We start from the raw sequence: 15,822 nt of genomic DNA, 5'->3' as shown, positions 1-15,822 counted from the left end.
CATGGCGAGAGTCGCCACAAACACGGGTTGCTGCAAAGCGTTGTGCGGGTGGCTTCTGTGGCTTGGGCGACTGCAGCAATCGTGTCTGCTTAACAGTAGCTGCCAAGTGGCACTGACCCAATAGCACTGTCATCGTGGGGTGTCAATAGTGTTTCGGCGGCACAGCATAGAGCGGAGACCTATCACCATGGGACTTGGACAGTGACTCCATGGTGTTCAAGACATTTTGATCATGTTAAACCTCACAAGGGTCGGAAGAAGTGCGGAAGCCACCATCAAAGGAGAAGGTGGACAGCAGCCGCCGGGCACTTCTTGAGTCAATTTCGATCTTCAATGGGCGGCGGCGGCCGCGAGGCGAGGATGGAGATGAGTCGTCAGGCAAAGTCACAGTGCAATCTTGAGAATCTCCAGCAAGTGCAGCAAGTGTAGCACCGTCGCCGGAGCTGGAAATTGCCTGACGCCAAGGGCGGAGCAGCCACACCAGTTTCGGTTTAGCGGCAAGCTTTTCTCAACACCAATCGACCTCCTAGACCAGGGCATCCCCTATTCCCTCCCGCCCTCTGCTTTGCGACGCCGCCTACGCGATACACAAGCCTCCACTTGTGTGAGCGACCCTCGGGCTCAATGTGCCGCAGCGCCGCCGATCGCTATCGTCCCATTTGCTGTCGTGACCAATCTCCTCGGTGCTCACTACGATTCAATCTCTTGCCATCAAGCCGGGCAGTCAGACTAGATGGCCGAGCTTCCAAAGCATCGCCTCTGACAATGTTTGTTGGTCCTCGTCTCGTTATGCCACAGAGCACAAACAGGTAGGTCAATGCTAGTGGTACGGATTATGCACAAAATGCTGGACATGGAACTCAGGAGCCGCAATCTCGCTCGCCACTATTCATCGTCCCAGGTACCGAGCCAGTAAGATTAGCTTTCCGAAGAGCCGCCAGTGAGCTAAGCATCAAACGAAATAACCGCCAACTTTGCTCGAGCAAAGCGGTGCGTTCGCCTGCTTGGTTCCAAGTGCCCAATTTTCTTAGCGCTGTCCCGTCGACCCCCCCAGCTCCATCAACCCTGCCCGTTCAAAAGCTATATGCTTCCATGCTTCCTCTTATCTTCTTTCCTCTCCTCCAAGGCTACTGCACTCGGTCAATAATCAACCTAGTCGCCCTCGCACTCTACCAAACCAACTACCGCGCCACTCCTTTCGCGGGCATTCGTTCTTCAACGACCACACACGACTAGTATACCTAACGAGACCTATTCGCCTAATCCGACCTCCACGGTAAAAACCCCAAAACAAACACAATGAAGACTGTTGCGATCGCCGCTGCCGTTGCAGCCATCGGCTCCGTCCAGGCTGCCTCTATCCAAGCCCGTGAGGGATGGCAAGACACGCCAGTTTTGGACACCACCACCACAACTCCCGAGCCCGTTAAGGAGACCACCACGACTCCTGCCGCAGAGCCAACGTACTGTATGTAGACGTGGCGACCGAGAAAGGAGTGGAAGTGCTAATTGGATCTACAGGGGGTGATGTTCCTGTTGAGGGCGGTGAGACTACCACCACGACTCCTGCATGGACCAAGCCAGTTGAGGGTGGTGAGACCAGCTCCACGACCACTCCTGCATGGACCAAGCCTACCAAGCCTGTTGAGGGTGGCGAAACCTCCAGCACTACTACCACCGCTGCTCAGACTTACTGGGGCGATGTTCCCGTAGAGGGCGGTGAGACCTCGACCACCACCACCACGACTCCCGCCGTTGAGACCGTCTGGTCCGACGTCCCTGTTGAGGGTGGCGAGACCTCCACTACTACCACTCCCGCTGTTGAGACCGTCTGGAGCGATGTTCCCGTCGAGGGTGGCGAGACCTCGAGCACCACCACTGCTCCTGCTGTGGAGACCGTCTGGAGCGATGTTCCCGTCGAGGGCGGCGAGACTGATGCCAGCACCTGGGTCGAGGTCCCCGCCCCGACCGAGCCTGCTGGTGAGAGCCATATCACCTTGACTGGTACCATTACTGAGACAAAGACAGTCGAGCCCGTTTCCAGCTGGGCTGATGTCACGTCCGTTGCGCCTGTGGTCCCTACCTCTTCCTCCACCTGGGTTGACTGGGCTTCGTCTGCTGTTGGTGCTGACGAGTGCGTGATCACCGTCATCACCAAGTACGGCGAGCCCACCTGGGTCCCTGAGGGTGCCGTCGAGTCCAGCACTTGGGCTGATGTCCCGGCCGTTCCCAGTGTTCCCACTTCGCCCGAGGAGAGCACCAGCTCGTGGGTTGATGTCCCAGTTGTTCCCACCACCCCAACCTCCCCTGAGACTGCCACTACCTGGGCCGAGGTTCCCGAGCCATCCAAGCCCGTTCTTGGTGGCGAGGGTGAGGAGTGCGCCGAGGAGACTGTTACCGAGACCGCCATTGTGACCGTCACCGTCACTGGTTCCGCTACTTGGGCTGATGTTGAAATCACCTCGACCACCACTGAGCCCTCTGTTGAGACTCAGTGGAGCGAAGTCCCCGTGGAGGGCGGCGAGACCACCACTACCCCTGCCTGGACCAAGCCCACCAAGCCTGTCGAGGGTGGCGAGACCTCCAGCACCACCACCACTGCCCCTGCCGAGAAGACCCACTGGGCTGATGTCCCCGTCGAGGGTGGCGAGTCCAGCTCCACCAAGCCAGTTGAGACCACCACCACCACCCCATCGTGGACCAAGCCCACCAAGCCAGTTGAGGGCGGTGAGACCACCACCACTACCCCATCATGGACCAAGCCCACTAAGCCCGTCGAGGGCGGCGAGACCACCACTCCCGCTGTCCCCGAGGAGACCCCCGTCTACTGGGGTGATGCGCAGTGAGTTCCCCCCTCATTCAATCTAGCGTAACCCCCAAATTCTAACTCTTCTCAACAGGTAAGCTAAAGCACCTCTCTTGCAATTGGCGATGTGAGGAAGGAACAGAGAGAGACACAGACAGTAGGGGGGGTTAGATGACCCAGCGGTCTTTCATGAACGATTGTTTTGTTGTACATCCCCCGATATTCTTTTTTTACCTTCGACAATATATTAAATGGCAGATATATATTAGGCACTGTATATATCCATTGTAGTGAAATGGGATACGCGGAATCGAAGCGTGTGTGTGTATATATGAAAGCGAAATGTGTAATGCCGCTGTAATTCTTACCCCCCAAGCGTCTATTCCCGTTGATCGGTTGCATTACCTGCGTCCATTTCATTCACGGGCTCTTGTGTGAGTCCATCATCGGGCACGGTTCTCCATCTTTCTCGGCGACTTATCATTCGCTTCTCGAGGAACGCGGACTACCTTCCTGAGAAGCTGAGTCAGCGCTGAGGCTTTCGTTGACGCGCAGATCGCCGACCTCGAGCTTGGGGCTGAACAGTCAGTCACATAGAATCAGACTATCTTCATCGAAGCCATAATTTGGTATTTCAGGGCTGAACTGCCTGCTCGCGACTATCAGCGAGCTATCTTCGCGTTATTGCTTCTTCATCTGTGGCTGATCAGAGTGCTCTCTCCCTTCTCCGACACTTCACGCTGCCTACAGCTCTCAAACATGTCTAAAGCTCCGTCGCCTCTTGCTGCAACTCTGCCATTCCCTGCCCCAGCGCCTTGCTTCTCTATTCTAGTTATACAATCCCGTGCTCGGCTGAAGTTGCACTGCAGCGCCGGTCGTGTCGCAGTTTGACGCCTGCATCGTCTCCATCATACCCAGGAGCTCGAAGGTGAGACAAGCTCAGGCGCTCGCGGGAAACCCATCTCTGATGTTGCGCTCGTACTCAGCTTTCACACCTTCGACATACTCCTGGCTCTGATTCTCCATCCATTTGGTGTTGCGTACGAAGCTCTCTCGGAATTTGTCGCTCTCATTGATCTTGCCTGGCTGGTATGCCTTCTTGGTTCTCAGTCCGTGTCTCCAGAAGATGTAGTCGTTGCTCAGCAGCAGCTTGTAATTGTCGGGGCTAATGAAGGCGGTCTGATTATCAAAATGTGTAATGTTGCCGAAGACATGGTTGAAGGCGTGGTCAATGTTGGCAGACTGAGGAGCCACATTTCGGCGGAGGTACGGCATATGCATGTTGGATTTGTCGATTCCTTCAGTTGCTTGCGACATTGTATAGCTAGCAACGTAGTACTGCCAAAGCTGGTCATCGGTGAGGGCGTCGGAGTCAAAGGTCGGGTCTTCCGAGGGAAAGTAACGAATTGTGCAGACCTTGTTTTCCGGCGTCTGTCGATGTCAGTATGCAGCGGGAAGCAGAAGGGTGAGAAACTTACGTAGCTTATCCGGAAAACCTCGCCGTCCTTCGAAAGGCGCTCCACATGTTTACGGTACTCTATTTCTTGGCGGCGGGTTGTGTCAGGCCGCTCGCGATCTTTGAAAAAGAGGTTGGCAATCTCAATACTCTTGTCCTTGGCATCTCCTCCAAGGATATTTGCGACGTAACGTAGCAGGCTGCTCAACAGCTTATCGATCGTGTACAGCTGCCAACCGGTCTTGTTGTAATAACGACGCAGGGTTTCTTCGAGGTGTGACAATTCCATGTTGCCTTGAATCACATCTTCGCACATCTGAAGGATTTCGTGGTAGTAGTGATGAGGTTCCTTGGCGACAATTGAGTTGAAGAAATACTCCGGACCCTTGTCAATCATTCGAAGCTCAATTGCTGGCTTCTTGCGATCGTTGGTGCCGCGGTGACGTTTGACAGCCTCTATTACCTGAGCTTCACTGTTCTTGACGGCGAGGAGCCTTGAGTACAACGTCTCGAACATGCGGAAGAAGCAGTAGATGTTGACGTTTGCGTATAAGTTGAACGTTTCGTGCGAGTAAGACTCTTCGAGGGATACCTTGTCAGTGGGCACATCGCCATAGGTGACATTAATCCAAGGTGCTTTAGGCTTGTCCTCGGAATCAGACTGCGGTATCTCCTCATCAACGTCCATGTCGTGTTCAGTTGTGGGGATAGGGGTCGACTCTTTGCTGTTGGGGGCACTGTCACTGTTGCCGTTGCGCTTGTCGAAAACCCGGCGAATGAGACCGCCTTTGCGATTCTTGCGAGGGCCAACACCATCACTCTCGTTGCCGTCTTGGTCTTCGGGAATGTCGGCGACCTCAACCTTAACCTGGTCGGTGAACTCCTCGGGGTTCAGGCCAAAGTACTTTGGAAGGAAATCCAAGATCCAGGCCTTGACTCGTTCTTGGTCATTCTGACTGAAGCCGTTGCGATCATTTCGATCGTGAACCAGGGTGATAAGTATCAGCCGGGTCGCGTCCACAATCACGTCAACATCGTCGAACTTGAACTCGAGATGATGACGCTTGGTTGCATTGCCGTTCTCTCTGTTCTTCTTGTCCTCCTCATATTTGTTCTGGATTTCTCCAGTAAGCTGCTTCTGCTGGAAGGCCTTCTTGTCCGTTGAACGAATATTGATGCCCTGATGGTCAAGACTTTTCCAGAACTGCTTGTTGATCTGGTCACGCCAAACCTTCTCCCACTCGCGCTGGGTAGATTTCCACTCTTCAAGCTTCTGCTTGAGCCGTTGCAGTACGATTGGCATGACTGCGAGAGGCTTTGCATACATTTCGGCAAGGACTTTGCCTCCGGTTTCGCGACCATAGATCTTCATGATTATGCGCTTTGGAATCGACTCGCTAGCACCACCAAAGCCAGGTGCTAGTTGGAAGTTGCTCTTTTCCATTTCTGACATAGCGGCGAATTGCTGCACAATAGGCTCCATCAGCTGTATAGTGCGCTGGCATGACTCAATGTGGAAATCGTAATCGTGGCGCTCCTCCTCAATACGATGAAGGGCCTCCTCGTGCTGGTTTTTGCGATGAGCAACGAAGCCGGAATCTTCAGACGCCCAAGTAGGGTGCGAAGCCCAGACATCGTTGAGGACTTCGTAGCACATGCCATCACGGCCTTTGCATGTCTTAGTCTGGTCGCGCTTAGGCAAGTGACGATAACTAGGGCCAAGTGCCCTGCAATGTGACAGGTTGACTCGACCAGGATCGATGCGAGCCTTGGCGTCAATTATCTCGTCCTGCTCTTGAATGCCGACAAAGTCCCTGAACCACAACATGAGCTCTGGATTGCTGCCAATAAAGGAGATGACTCGATCCGACAGGGTGTATTTGTCGATAAGGTCTTGTGAAAATAGGTTGATGAGTTTCAGGAACTCAGCGTAGCTTGCACGGTTGCTGATCTGTTTCTTGGCGCGATCGAAGAAGCCGAGTTCTTCGGTTGTTGTGGCATAGGGAGGATACGGTGGAAGCGGCTCAGGCAAGGCGGGAATGAGTGTCGGCGAGGTGACAACAGTCTCTGTCTGCGGCTGTCGCTGGTTGGAAATCTTTTGTCGCTGCGAAAGGTCAGTCTATTGTCAGTGTTAAGGGATGTCGCTTACTTTATTCGCGTTACCGACTTGCACAGGCACCCCACGGCTACTTTGAGCAAGTCCTGACTCCAAGCTAGTCGTAGCTCCAGTATTTGGCGCTCCTCTTCGCTTCTTGTTGTCCTTGCTTGTGCTTGGTGGGTCGAATTGTCCCATCGGAGGCATCTTCGCAGCAGGTCTGGGAGTTTGAGCTTGTGGCAGACCGCCTGCGGCGTAGCCAGGCTCGCCTCGGACGTTGCTGGTTTCTTCGGTCATGGCGATTCTGGCGCTCGCTTGGGCTTTCGCCTGAGCAGCAGTTTCCGGCAGGAACTGTTTGAAATCCTCAAGAAGATCTGGCGCGGAATGGAATAGCTGTGTCACTTGAGCGTATACGTCCTGAATGGGTTTCGACTCTCGCTGGTAAGTTTGCAAGATTTCGAGGAATTGCTTGTAGATTTCGGGCTGCTGTGCGAAGCGATTCTATCGTGGGGTCAGTGCATTCATTCACCAAGTGGAAGGAGTTGTCGCGAGGTTGGGTGGCAAATGGAGGGAAATGACACGAACAAACGCGACAAGGCTGGCGCCTACCTTAATTTTGTTCACATAACTTATCGCGTGGTTGAACTCAACAGGCCCTCCTCGCTTTAAATCGGCGGCGGCGGCGGCAGCAGCACCGCCAAAGGCAGCACCTTGTTGACTAGCTGAATCTCGAGGCGGTGACAGAGGCAACGCTCCTCTCTGGGTGGCAGCAGTCGCAGCGTTCTGAAGCGAAGATACACCTCGCTGCTCTTGCTGGTGTATGGCCGAGCTATCTTCAGGTGCTTGACTCCAGCCCCTTCGGCGATCTTCGAAGGCATTGTCTCGGCTCAGTCCTGGTTGAGCTTGAGAACTCAAGTTGGAGCTCTCGTATGGTCCGCCTCGCGGCCGACCTTGGAGTGATTGAGTCATGGTGCCGCTTGGAGTCGTCACTCTGATGGCATCGGGATTGTCGTCTGTGCCACACTCAATGCGGTAGCCAGGGGGGAGAAACGTGTTGAAACCCTGAATGAGCGCTGGATGACCGTTAAAAAGGTTTGAGACACGCTCAATGACGCCTGGCGTATCGATCGCCTGGCTCTTGAAATCCTTCATGATGTCCAGGAAGCGGTTGTATACATCTGGATGATCGCTGAAGCGTACCTTTACTTGGTCGAGGTAGCTCAATGCATCGTTCAGGATTGGCTGCTGACCATGGGGCAATTGAGCAGCAGCAGGCATCGGCGAAGGACCTCCCAAGAAAGCTGGAGCGGGCTGCTGAGGCGGTGGAGGTCCACCAACCGGTTGCTGGGGCTGCTGCATGAATTGAGGCCTCTGCTGCTCAGGAGCAGGCGCGCCGAAAATGCTGCCCGGCCCCGTCGAGGAAGGGCCATTTTGCTGCGGCGCACTGTTGGCAAGCAACCCATTTGGACCATGAATGGAGTTCTGCACTTTATTTGCAACAGGCTGGTGCAGTGGGATGGAGCCAGCATGACTTTGAACAGGACGTTGCTCCTGCTCTCGTTGCATCCTCTCCTGGCGCTCCCTGGCCTCGCGCTCACGCATCATCATCATTTCTTCGTGGTGACGCTGTTGCATCTCACGCTCTCTGATATCACGCTCGCGTTCGCGCATTTCCTGTTCGCGATATTCGCGTTCTCGGCGATCGGCCAACTCTCGCTCACGGTTCATATATTGGGGCGAGTGTTGGCTCATGGAGCTGTGACCAAGAGGAGGCAGCGAATGGCCCTGCGACTGTGGTGGAGGCTGGCTGTTGTAGGGGTGTTGTGGTCCTTGAGAGCCTTGGGTCAGGTCGGCGATCGACAGGTTATGACCTGAGGAGGGCTGAGGGTGGTGTTGGTGATACGAAGAGGAGGGTGGAGGAAGAACATGAGGTGGTCCTTGAGAAGGTCCATTCGGTCTGAAACCTGTTAGCTGACCCAATGGTTGAGGGCACCATCATGTGCTGGGGCACACTTACGGTCCAAATCCTCCAAAGGGCCGACCTTGACCCTGCGTGTCGGGTTGAGGTGGTCCACCCGGCCCTCGCCAGGGATCTTGATGACTTTGATTCATGTTGGCAGCAAGGTAAAGATGAGGCGAAAGTGCGTTGAAGGTGATTGTTGTCTGCCCTCACATGCGCATTAGGTGGAAAGCCCCGGCGCGACACGTGCTTTGGCGTTCCGAGGCCTGATGGCGCCCAGATTCTTTCTCTTAAAAACCAGTACTCGAGCCACGAAAGACCTCGGGGGACTCCTTGCGATGCCAAAGTCGTGCGGTAGAAATGAAGGGTGCGATGGGCGATAGTGAAGTCTCGCGAGGCCAGGAGTTGTGTGCCTTTTGAGCTGGAAAGTCGGGCGTCACTTTTTCGGCAAACCTTCCAAGAGAAGACAGAGCTATGCCTCGTACAGTATGGCAGCTAACCTAAAACGATTGACCGATGATTTTCCGCCAGGGACATTTTTCAGGTAACTTGGAGAACAGGAGCTCATAGTGGTATCCCATATATTGGAGAGACCTCTGCTCAATCGGATAGAAGCTACCCTTCGATTAGCTCTACAGTCAGCTAATACGCGAAAGGATTGCTCAACATGGAAATGATACATTCTCACAAGGCGTGTTATTGGGGTTTGTCTGTCTGAGAACTTCCACAGGCGGTGAGTCTGCACCAGCCTACTTGATAAATTTCGAGGCCAATCCCATAATTCCACCACCACCTGGCTGGTTTTTGAGATACAGCTTGAGGACCTGCTTACCTGCCGCGTTGATGACGCTCTGCTTGTCAACACCGGATTGAACGTTGCCTTGCGAGTTCTGCTGCTCGAACAGCTTCGACGCCTCTTTGAAGGCCATGCCCAACAGCTGATTCTGACCACCACCACTGCCAGATGACTTCTTGCTATCTCCACCAGTGAACATTTGAAAGGCGTGCATGGCTGCAGCTGCGCCCAGCGAGTTGGAGTCCTGGTTGCTTTCAGGTCGACCATCGTAGATCTTGTCGTGCTGCTTCTGCATGCGCCCTTCATCGACATCGTCGTCATCATCATCCTTGCGACCCTTCAAAAAAGATAATGCAGAGCTAAAGAAACTCTTGTCGTCGTCCTTCTCGGCATTGCCCATCACCTCATCGTCATCGAAGTTTGGTCGTCCACCGTGACCGCCGGACTGCTGAGGACGGTGCGGGCCATCATACCCAGAGGAAGGGGCGTCGTAAGGTGTCGATTCCTGACCAGACTGAGGACCAGAGTAGGGTTTGCCTTGCTCGCCATATCGTCCTGTCGACTGACCACCACCATAGCCACCAGATGAGCCACCGCCATAGCGGTCATCATTACGACCACCGCCTTGATTGAAGCGGCGATCATAGTCATCATCGCGACCACCTTGCCCACCTCCATACCCGCCAGAACCACCGCTTGGCCGGTCATAGTTGTCATTGCGTCCGTACCCGCCAGAGCCGCCAGAAGGTCGGTCGTAGCCGCCTTGTCCGCCACCACCATAACCACCTTGTCCACCACCGTCATAGCCCCCTTGTCCGCCACCTTGCCTTCCATAGTCGTCGCGGCCGCCACCGTAGTTGTCTCTGCGGTCGTCTCGGCGATCATCTCGGCGATCGTCTCGACGGGAATTGTCATCACTGACAACCGTCAGCATCTATTCGGCAAAGACACTTGGATGACTTACAATCGGTTGCCTTGATCGTAGTAGCCACCAGCCTCGCCTCCCTGGCCCTGGCCCCCACCATAGCCCCCGCCCCCTCCTCCACCACCGTAGCCCCCGCCGCCGCCTTGATAGCGATCACCGCCGTAACTCATGTCTGCAATATGGATGTCGAAAGTAGATTTAAGATGAAGTACTGTTCTGGTCCTGTGTCAGAAGATGTAATTCCGGAGGGAAGATTATGTGGTCAGGTCAAGAAAGTGAGGTCGACCTTGAAGTCGTCACATACGTCAAAAGTGGATCCTTTACGTATGCAGGGCTCCTGGGCTTCAAGAAATCCTGTGCAAGCTGCGACCACGGTGGCCAGAAACCGATGTTACCGAGAAACCTGTTTGGGATTTCTCATTTCTGTAAGCAATGGTATGATATTTGCAGTGCTGCGTTCGCGTCACGGCCACTTTATCAGTAGCTCCAGTACACAAACAGCCTGCATAAGGCTTGGCGCATCCAAACCACGATCACCTCATACATGTCGTTCTCTGCGGCTATTCATCCAACCCTTGCTCTGGTACGCTCAAACAAAAGTCTGTTCACGTGTAAGTGCGAGGGCGATGGCCATTGATATTGCACTCAAGCAGGCTGCATCTCATGGAGTTCTGTGGCCGACCACGGGAGGCTAGATTAACACCATCGAATACTCGCAACACTTCAGGCGCTCGCCTTGAATATGTATCTGCAAGCTTCTTAGTGGATCCGAGCACTCGCCCGGTATTCCACCTTTCTGCCTGCTCATAGGCGATCGCGAGCACAGCCCTCCCATCATGGTCCACCACAGATTCATTCGGCCCTGCTGCAATCGACAGATCATGTCTCGCGTGTGTCCACTGGTGATAATTCCGGGACTCGGCAGCTCAATATAAAGGTGGCCCGCCTCTACCTACCTCAGCATTAGGAGGGGCGCCAGGCCTCCGTAAGCAGCCTGGGTCAATAGACAGGCGATAGCGCCCCATAGACACAGCTATCATCTCAGCCGAAATGCGCCTGCCTTGTGGTCATGTTTCTCCTCGACATGATCACTGGACCACCTGCACAACGTCCGAGGCCCATGCCTCGAAACTGATAGCCGGCGGTGCACAAAGGCTCTGGGTTCGCGGGGTTGCAGGACCTCAGCGGATGAAAAGCTAGATACGGTCTATCGTAGGATACATACTTACAGTCCGAGTCATTTGGCAATGTAATGTACGCCCAAGAATTCCAGCGGCGCCGTTGTGCGGCAAATAGATCTTGCAGCAGGCGACTGGAACTTGTCGTTGGCATTTCCGCCTACATCTTGGCGCTGAACGGAAGAAGCCGAATCGGGGCCCTAGCGAGCCGAGGCCGGAGGTGATGTCAATGCAGGACGCGACGAAGGCAAAAAGTTGAGGCTTGCAGTCCACGATACAGTCTTCTTTAACAATACAACAATCACACTCGACAGGATTCACTCACTTCGACTCAAGCCTTCCACAGATACAGTAAGCGACATGAAGCGCGCCATCCCCTCGCGCCAGGCCCTCCGACACCTCGCGCGCCTCTGCAACGAACCCATCCGAAGCGCACGAGCGCCTCTCTGCACAGTCTCTCGCCAGACACATCCAGCAGCACAGCTACGCAGCACGCCACCGCAGCCCTCTCGCACCCTCAGCACATCCGCCCCATCACGGCAAGAACCCCCAACAACCACCACCACCACCACCTCCTCCGCCAACGAAACCACCAACATCGCCCCCCCACCCCTCCCGGACACCACCTCATACTACACGCTCTTCCCTTCAACCCTCCCGCAAGGCCCCCCCCCAAGCGGGCCCTTCGCGATCCCCCTGCCGGCCCTCCGCAGGGAATACCTCTCCCTACAATCGACGCACCACCCGGACAAATTCCCCGCCTCGTCCCCCTTGCACAAACAGTCACTGGGCCTGTCGGCGCTGCTCAATACAGCCTACAAGACACTGTCGAGCCCGCTGCTGCGCGCCCAGTACCTGCTGCTGCATCGGCACGACATCGATGTTTCCTCCGAGGACAACAGCCAGAATATCACGGATCAGGGCACGCTGATGGAGGTGATGGAGGCGCAGGAGGCGGTCGAGGAGGCGGCGAACGAAGATGAGATCGCGGCGTTGAAGGAGGAGAATAATGAGCGCGTTTGGGCTACTGTGCAGAAGATGGGAGACGCCTTTGAGAGGGAAGACGTGGAGGAGGCGAAAAAGGAGTGTTTGCGGCTGAAGTATTGGGAAAGTCTCGGGCAGGTCTTGCATGATTGGGAGCCAGGGAAGGAAGTCAGGTTGGTTCACTAAAAAGCCGTAAAGTTGTAGACATGTAGATTATGATACCCGTGCATGGCAGTGATGGAGCCAAGTACCAGTCTTGATGGTCCAGCCAGTCAGCTTGCAACCATACTATTGCATACCGGATGCTCCACTATCCTGTATATCCCAGTTCGGGTCGTGGTTCGTGTACAGTCGAGGAGGAGATCTCTTGGTGAAGTCACTGTTCGACACTCCTTCTCCACGGGAGAGCCTCACGGAAGGCAGATTTGCCAGGCACTCTCAAGCTGTTGGTGCGGAATGATCGCTTCACCTTCAGATTTTGGTCGATGGGAGCCAGGGGAACCCGGATATCTTCAATAGCCGCCGTTGGGCTTGATTTCAGGCTTTTGCAGAGGTCTGTAACATCGAGAAGACCACCCGCATCCTGATCAGGCTTTATGTTGCTCGGTTCAGTCTCATTGACGTGCTCGGCTGCGGGCTCTGTGCTTGCGCCCTCCTTCGCATCTTCGTGATTTCCCTTATCTGCCTCCAGCTTCGCCTTTCTCTGAGATTCCTCCGCAAGTCGGCCCTCCTGTTCCTCAACCAACATGGCGTACTTGTCACGCTGGTGTTGAGGCCAAGTGACATTCACCGAGAAAATCTCACGATCCCTATCCTCGAGCATCGGGCTGCGCCCATGCATACGCTTGGAGAACACAATCTTTTCTAAACCGCAGAAATTCTCAGTATATCCCCAAGGCTTCCACTTGCCCTCTTTTTGTTGTTGGAAGCTGACGCCGAACTCAGACCAGTTGTGCTCGAAATCTTGGGACGGCATGAAGTGAATGTCGGAGAGGATGTTGCACAGCCAGCTCGGAACGTGAAGCACATTCTCGAGCACAACTTTGTGGCTGTCCTTGCTACCAGCTTGACGACGGATCTTGAGCTCGACAGTGCTAATGCCTTTGACAGGAACCTGGCGCTGGTCGGCAACCGCCAAGACGTAAGATCTGAAGGGCGTGTAACTTGTGAAGTTTGACCGATCGACGGCGACGTGGACGTTGGAAGCGCTAGAGAAGATCCAATCGTAGCAAGGCTTCCTCTTTGGGTAGGAGGCGGGCGGCACGCCATAGCCAGAGCCTCGCCGTGGATCGTAGTCGGAGACGGTCGACCTCGGGCGCGATCGAAAGGCTCTGTGGTCCAGGACAGGTGCAACGAGATCCGCGCGAGGATCAAGCCGGGAGTTCATCTTGCGAACCTAATGCTTTGTCGATAGATGGAATGGGTGTCAATATCACATACATGAAACTGGAATGCTGGGGCACAGTCCAAGAAGCACGATATTCCAAAAAGAGCGTTGGAGAGAGTGTGGTAAGTTGGGATGAGGGAGTAAGGAATCGAAATGCAAGTCTGGTAGAAGTCAAGTAACCGTAATCGAAGCACGACATCGTTCTTGCCGCAACGACAGCCAATTTGGGGCAAGCTTGCCGCCCGTCAACACTTCAGTAACGCCTCTCGCCCCTGCCTACTTGGCTTGGAACCTACCCATTTTGACTTGTTCTGGAAAATGGAGAGAGGAGTGCGTCCCTTGAGCATTTCGTCAGCCATCACACTTGATCTGAGCATTTCTCGGAACTCTGCCTGGCTGTGAGCGTACCGTTTTGGCGGAACGTTCACCTTAAGTAATCGTCTCATCATTGAACGCGCGAGATGTCCTAGATGTTCTAGTTCTGTCGAAACCACCAACGCTGCACTCCGATGTCAATGGAAAAATGTGTTCGTGATCAGTTGAGAGACCCATGGTGATGCTTATCCAGCTTGGTTGTCTGCTCGTCCATGACCTGCTGCGCGGCCTGCATGGTATTGCTATGCTGCAACCTCGGCGGTCGTTCTAACTCATCTGTCTCTTGTTCTTCCGCCTCGTGCTGTTGTTGCTCCTCGGGATGCTTGTCAACGAACAGGTCTTTAATAGTGCCGGCACCCGTCGCTCTCTGGTAAACGGCGAAGCTGGTCGCAAACTCCCTGTGTGCGCCTATTTGAATCGCATCGAGCAGGTTGAGAGCGAAGTTCTGGCAATTGTTGCTTATGAGATTGTATGCTGCTCGCTTTTCACGCATCTGGTGAATTGTCATTTCACCTGAGTTGGGTCAGTGCAGCCCAAGGGCAACGTCACGACAAAGGGAAATACCTACTTGCTTGTTTCAGTGCTTGGTCGCTGAACCGCGTCTTGCCGACCACGAAGGTATGCCATTCTGCCGCGACCAGCTTTTCATTGATGTAGATAATGTCTAGATGTTCGTCCTGTGGAAAGGCATGAGCAAGAATCCCCTGGTCCCAGGCCTATTCCCTCCAGAGGCGTACTCACCATCCACAGCTGATGCACATAGTCATCCACCAGCACCGCCCAATGCTGCGTAGGGTCCGGGTAATTGTTGATGTTTTCTGTAATCATCTTCCCCAATCCCGTCTGCTCCGCGAACCACTTGCCGCCCAGGCCAGCAACCGGATGCCATCCTATATGCACGGTGCGCAACCCACCACTTACAGAGGCCTCGCCTGGCGGAATAACGTTGGGCTGCTGTCCAAGGCCAACCGAATGCTGGATGAAGAGCTTGCCCTTCAACGCCTGATCCTTACTATGACGACGCGTCAACCGCAGAAACTTGCTAGCTCGAGCACCTGGGTCCTTACAGGAACGAGCCTACGATCTCTCGTTTTGACCGGCGTTCTTGCTGCTGCTCCTCTGGCTCCGACTCGGACATGGCGGGGCAAGCGAGGCGTTGTTGGCTGGCAACGGATGCTGTTCCGGCTAGACTCTTTGGAGGCCTCTGAGAGATCTTATCTGCCACAAGCGATCATCTCCAGCTACTGTATATTATGCAACCATCCAAGGTAGACGTGGAGATATACTTGCAGATTACCCTCCCAGGTAAGATAGACGTCTGGAGGTGGAGCAACCCTTCTTGGCAAATATCTACTCCAACTTCCAATGATTTCAAAGCATCACCTTCTTCCCAACCGTCTCCCAATCGCACGATACATATCTCTCCCCAATACCCTCACATACCATCACAATGGGCTGGTTCTCCTCGACCCCCGTCGCCGCGACCCCCGCGCCCGGTATATCACCCCTCCCCACCCCATCTCCACTGCGCCACTCAAAGTGTTAACAATTTGCCCCATCAGCAAACCAACCGTCCCGACCAGACAACCTCGCCACCTCGACGAAACCGCCTCCGACCGAGGGCGGCGGTGAGAAAGTCAAGCCGTGCTGTGTCTGCAAGGACGAGAAGGCGCAGCGCGACGAGTGCATGCTGTTCTCGCGCTCCGACGATCCGCAGGAGGACTGCAAGAGCATGGTCGTCAAGTACAAAGACTGTATGGCTGGGTATGGGTTCAAGATCTAGAGGAGCTTAATTAGCCTTTGGCGGCCACGCTGGTTTGACGGCGAATCTGAAGCAACGGGGGAACAGCCGGGAGATGA

The 15,822-nt window shown here is 54.6% G+C and overlaps 7 protein-coding genes across 7 annotated transcripts; 3 read left to right on the top strand and 4 right to left on the bottom strand.

The window, feature by feature from the left end:
- Window positions 1–1,299: 1,299 nt before the first annotated feature.
- HMPREF1541_10377 (uncharacterized protein) lies at window positions 1,300–2,846 on the top strand (the record flags this gene model as incomplete). The annotated part of the gene is made up of 2 exons (XM_008715048.1): window positions 1,300–1,468; window positions 1,522–2,846. The coding sequence occupies 2 exons, from the start codon at window positions 1,300–1,302 to the stop codon at window positions 2,844–2,846; spliced, it is 1,494 nt and encodes a 497-aa protein (XP_008713270.1).
- An 899-nt stretch (window positions 2,847–3,745) lies between these two features.
- HMPREF1541_10376 (uncharacterized protein) lies at window positions 3,746–8,469 on the bottom strand (the record flags this gene model as incomplete). Its single annotated transcript, XM_008715047.1, has 5 exons — window positions 3,746–4,237; window positions 4,285–6,366; window positions 6,412–6,858; window positions 6,967–8,314; window positions 8,375–8,469. The coding sequence occupies 5 exons, from the start codon at window positions 8,467–8,469 to the stop codon at window positions 3,746–3,748; spliced, it is 4,464 nt and encodes a 1,487-aa protein (XP_008713269.1).
- A 597-nt stretch (window positions 8,470–9,066) lies between these two features.
- Window positions 9,067–10,208, bottom strand: HMPREF1541_10375 (uncharacterized protein; the record flags this gene model as incomplete). Its single annotated transcript, XM_008715046.1, has 2 exons — window positions 9,067–10,030; window positions 10,078–10,208. The coding sequence occupies 2 exons, from the start codon at window positions 10,206–10,208 to the stop codon at window positions 9,067–9,069; spliced, it is 1,095 nt and encodes a 364-aa protein (XP_008713268.1).
- Window positions 10,209–11,576: 1,368 nt separating this feature from the next.
- HMPREF1541_10374 (Fe-S protein assembly co-chaperone HscB) lies at window positions 11,577–12,386 on the top strand (the record flags this gene model as incomplete). The annotated part of the gene is made up of 1 exon (XM_008715045.1): window positions 11,577–12,386. One exon carries the CDS (start codon window positions 11,577–11,579, stop codon window positions 12,384–12,386), a length of 810 nt encoding a protein of 269 aa, XP_008713267.1.
- A 190-nt stretch (window positions 12,387–12,576) lies between these two features.
- On the bottom strand, window positions 12,577–13,587 carry HMPREF1541_10373 (uncharacterized protein; the record flags this gene model as incomplete). Its single annotated transcript, XM_008715044.1, has 1 exon — window positions 12,577–13,587. One exon carries the CDS (start codon window positions 13,585–13,587, stop codon window positions 12,577–12,579), a length of 1,011 nt encoding a protein of 336 aa, XP_008713266.1.
- Window positions 13,588–14,122: 535 nt separating this feature from the next.
- On the bottom strand, window positions 14,123–15,100 carry HMPREF1541_10372 (uncharacterized protein; the record flags this gene model as incomplete). Its single annotated transcript, XM_008715043.1, has 4 exons — window positions 14,123–14,475; window positions 14,531–14,639; window positions 14,704–14,974; window positions 15,030–15,100. The coding sequence occupies 4 exons, from the start codon at window positions 15,098–15,100 to the stop codon at window positions 14,123–14,125; spliced, it is 804 nt and encodes a 267-aa protein (XP_008713265.1).
- Window positions 15,101–15,412: 312 nt separating this feature from the next.
- Window positions 15,413–15,745, top strand: HMPREF1541_10371 (uncharacterized protein; the record flags this gene model as incomplete). The annotated part of the gene is made up of 2 exons (XM_008715042.1): window positions 15,413–15,458; window positions 15,546–15,745. The coding sequence occupies 2 exons, from the start codon at window positions 15,413–15,415 to the stop codon at window positions 15,743–15,745; spliced, it is 246 nt and encodes an 81-aa protein (XP_008713264.1).
- Window positions 15,746–15,822: the final 77 nt, after the last annotated feature.

This window comes from Cyphellophora europaea, assembly GCF_000365145.1.
Source record: "Cyphellophora europaea CBS 101466 unplaced genomic scaffold supercont1.12, whole genome shotgun sequence".
Lineage (NCBI taxonomy): Eukaryota > Fungi > Ascomycota > Eurotiomycetes > Chaetothyriales > Cyphellophoraceae > Cyphellophora > Cyphellophora europaea.
The sequence above is the reverse complement of the archived record's forward strand: the minus strand, read 5'-3'. Positions and strand labels throughout refer to the sequence as shown.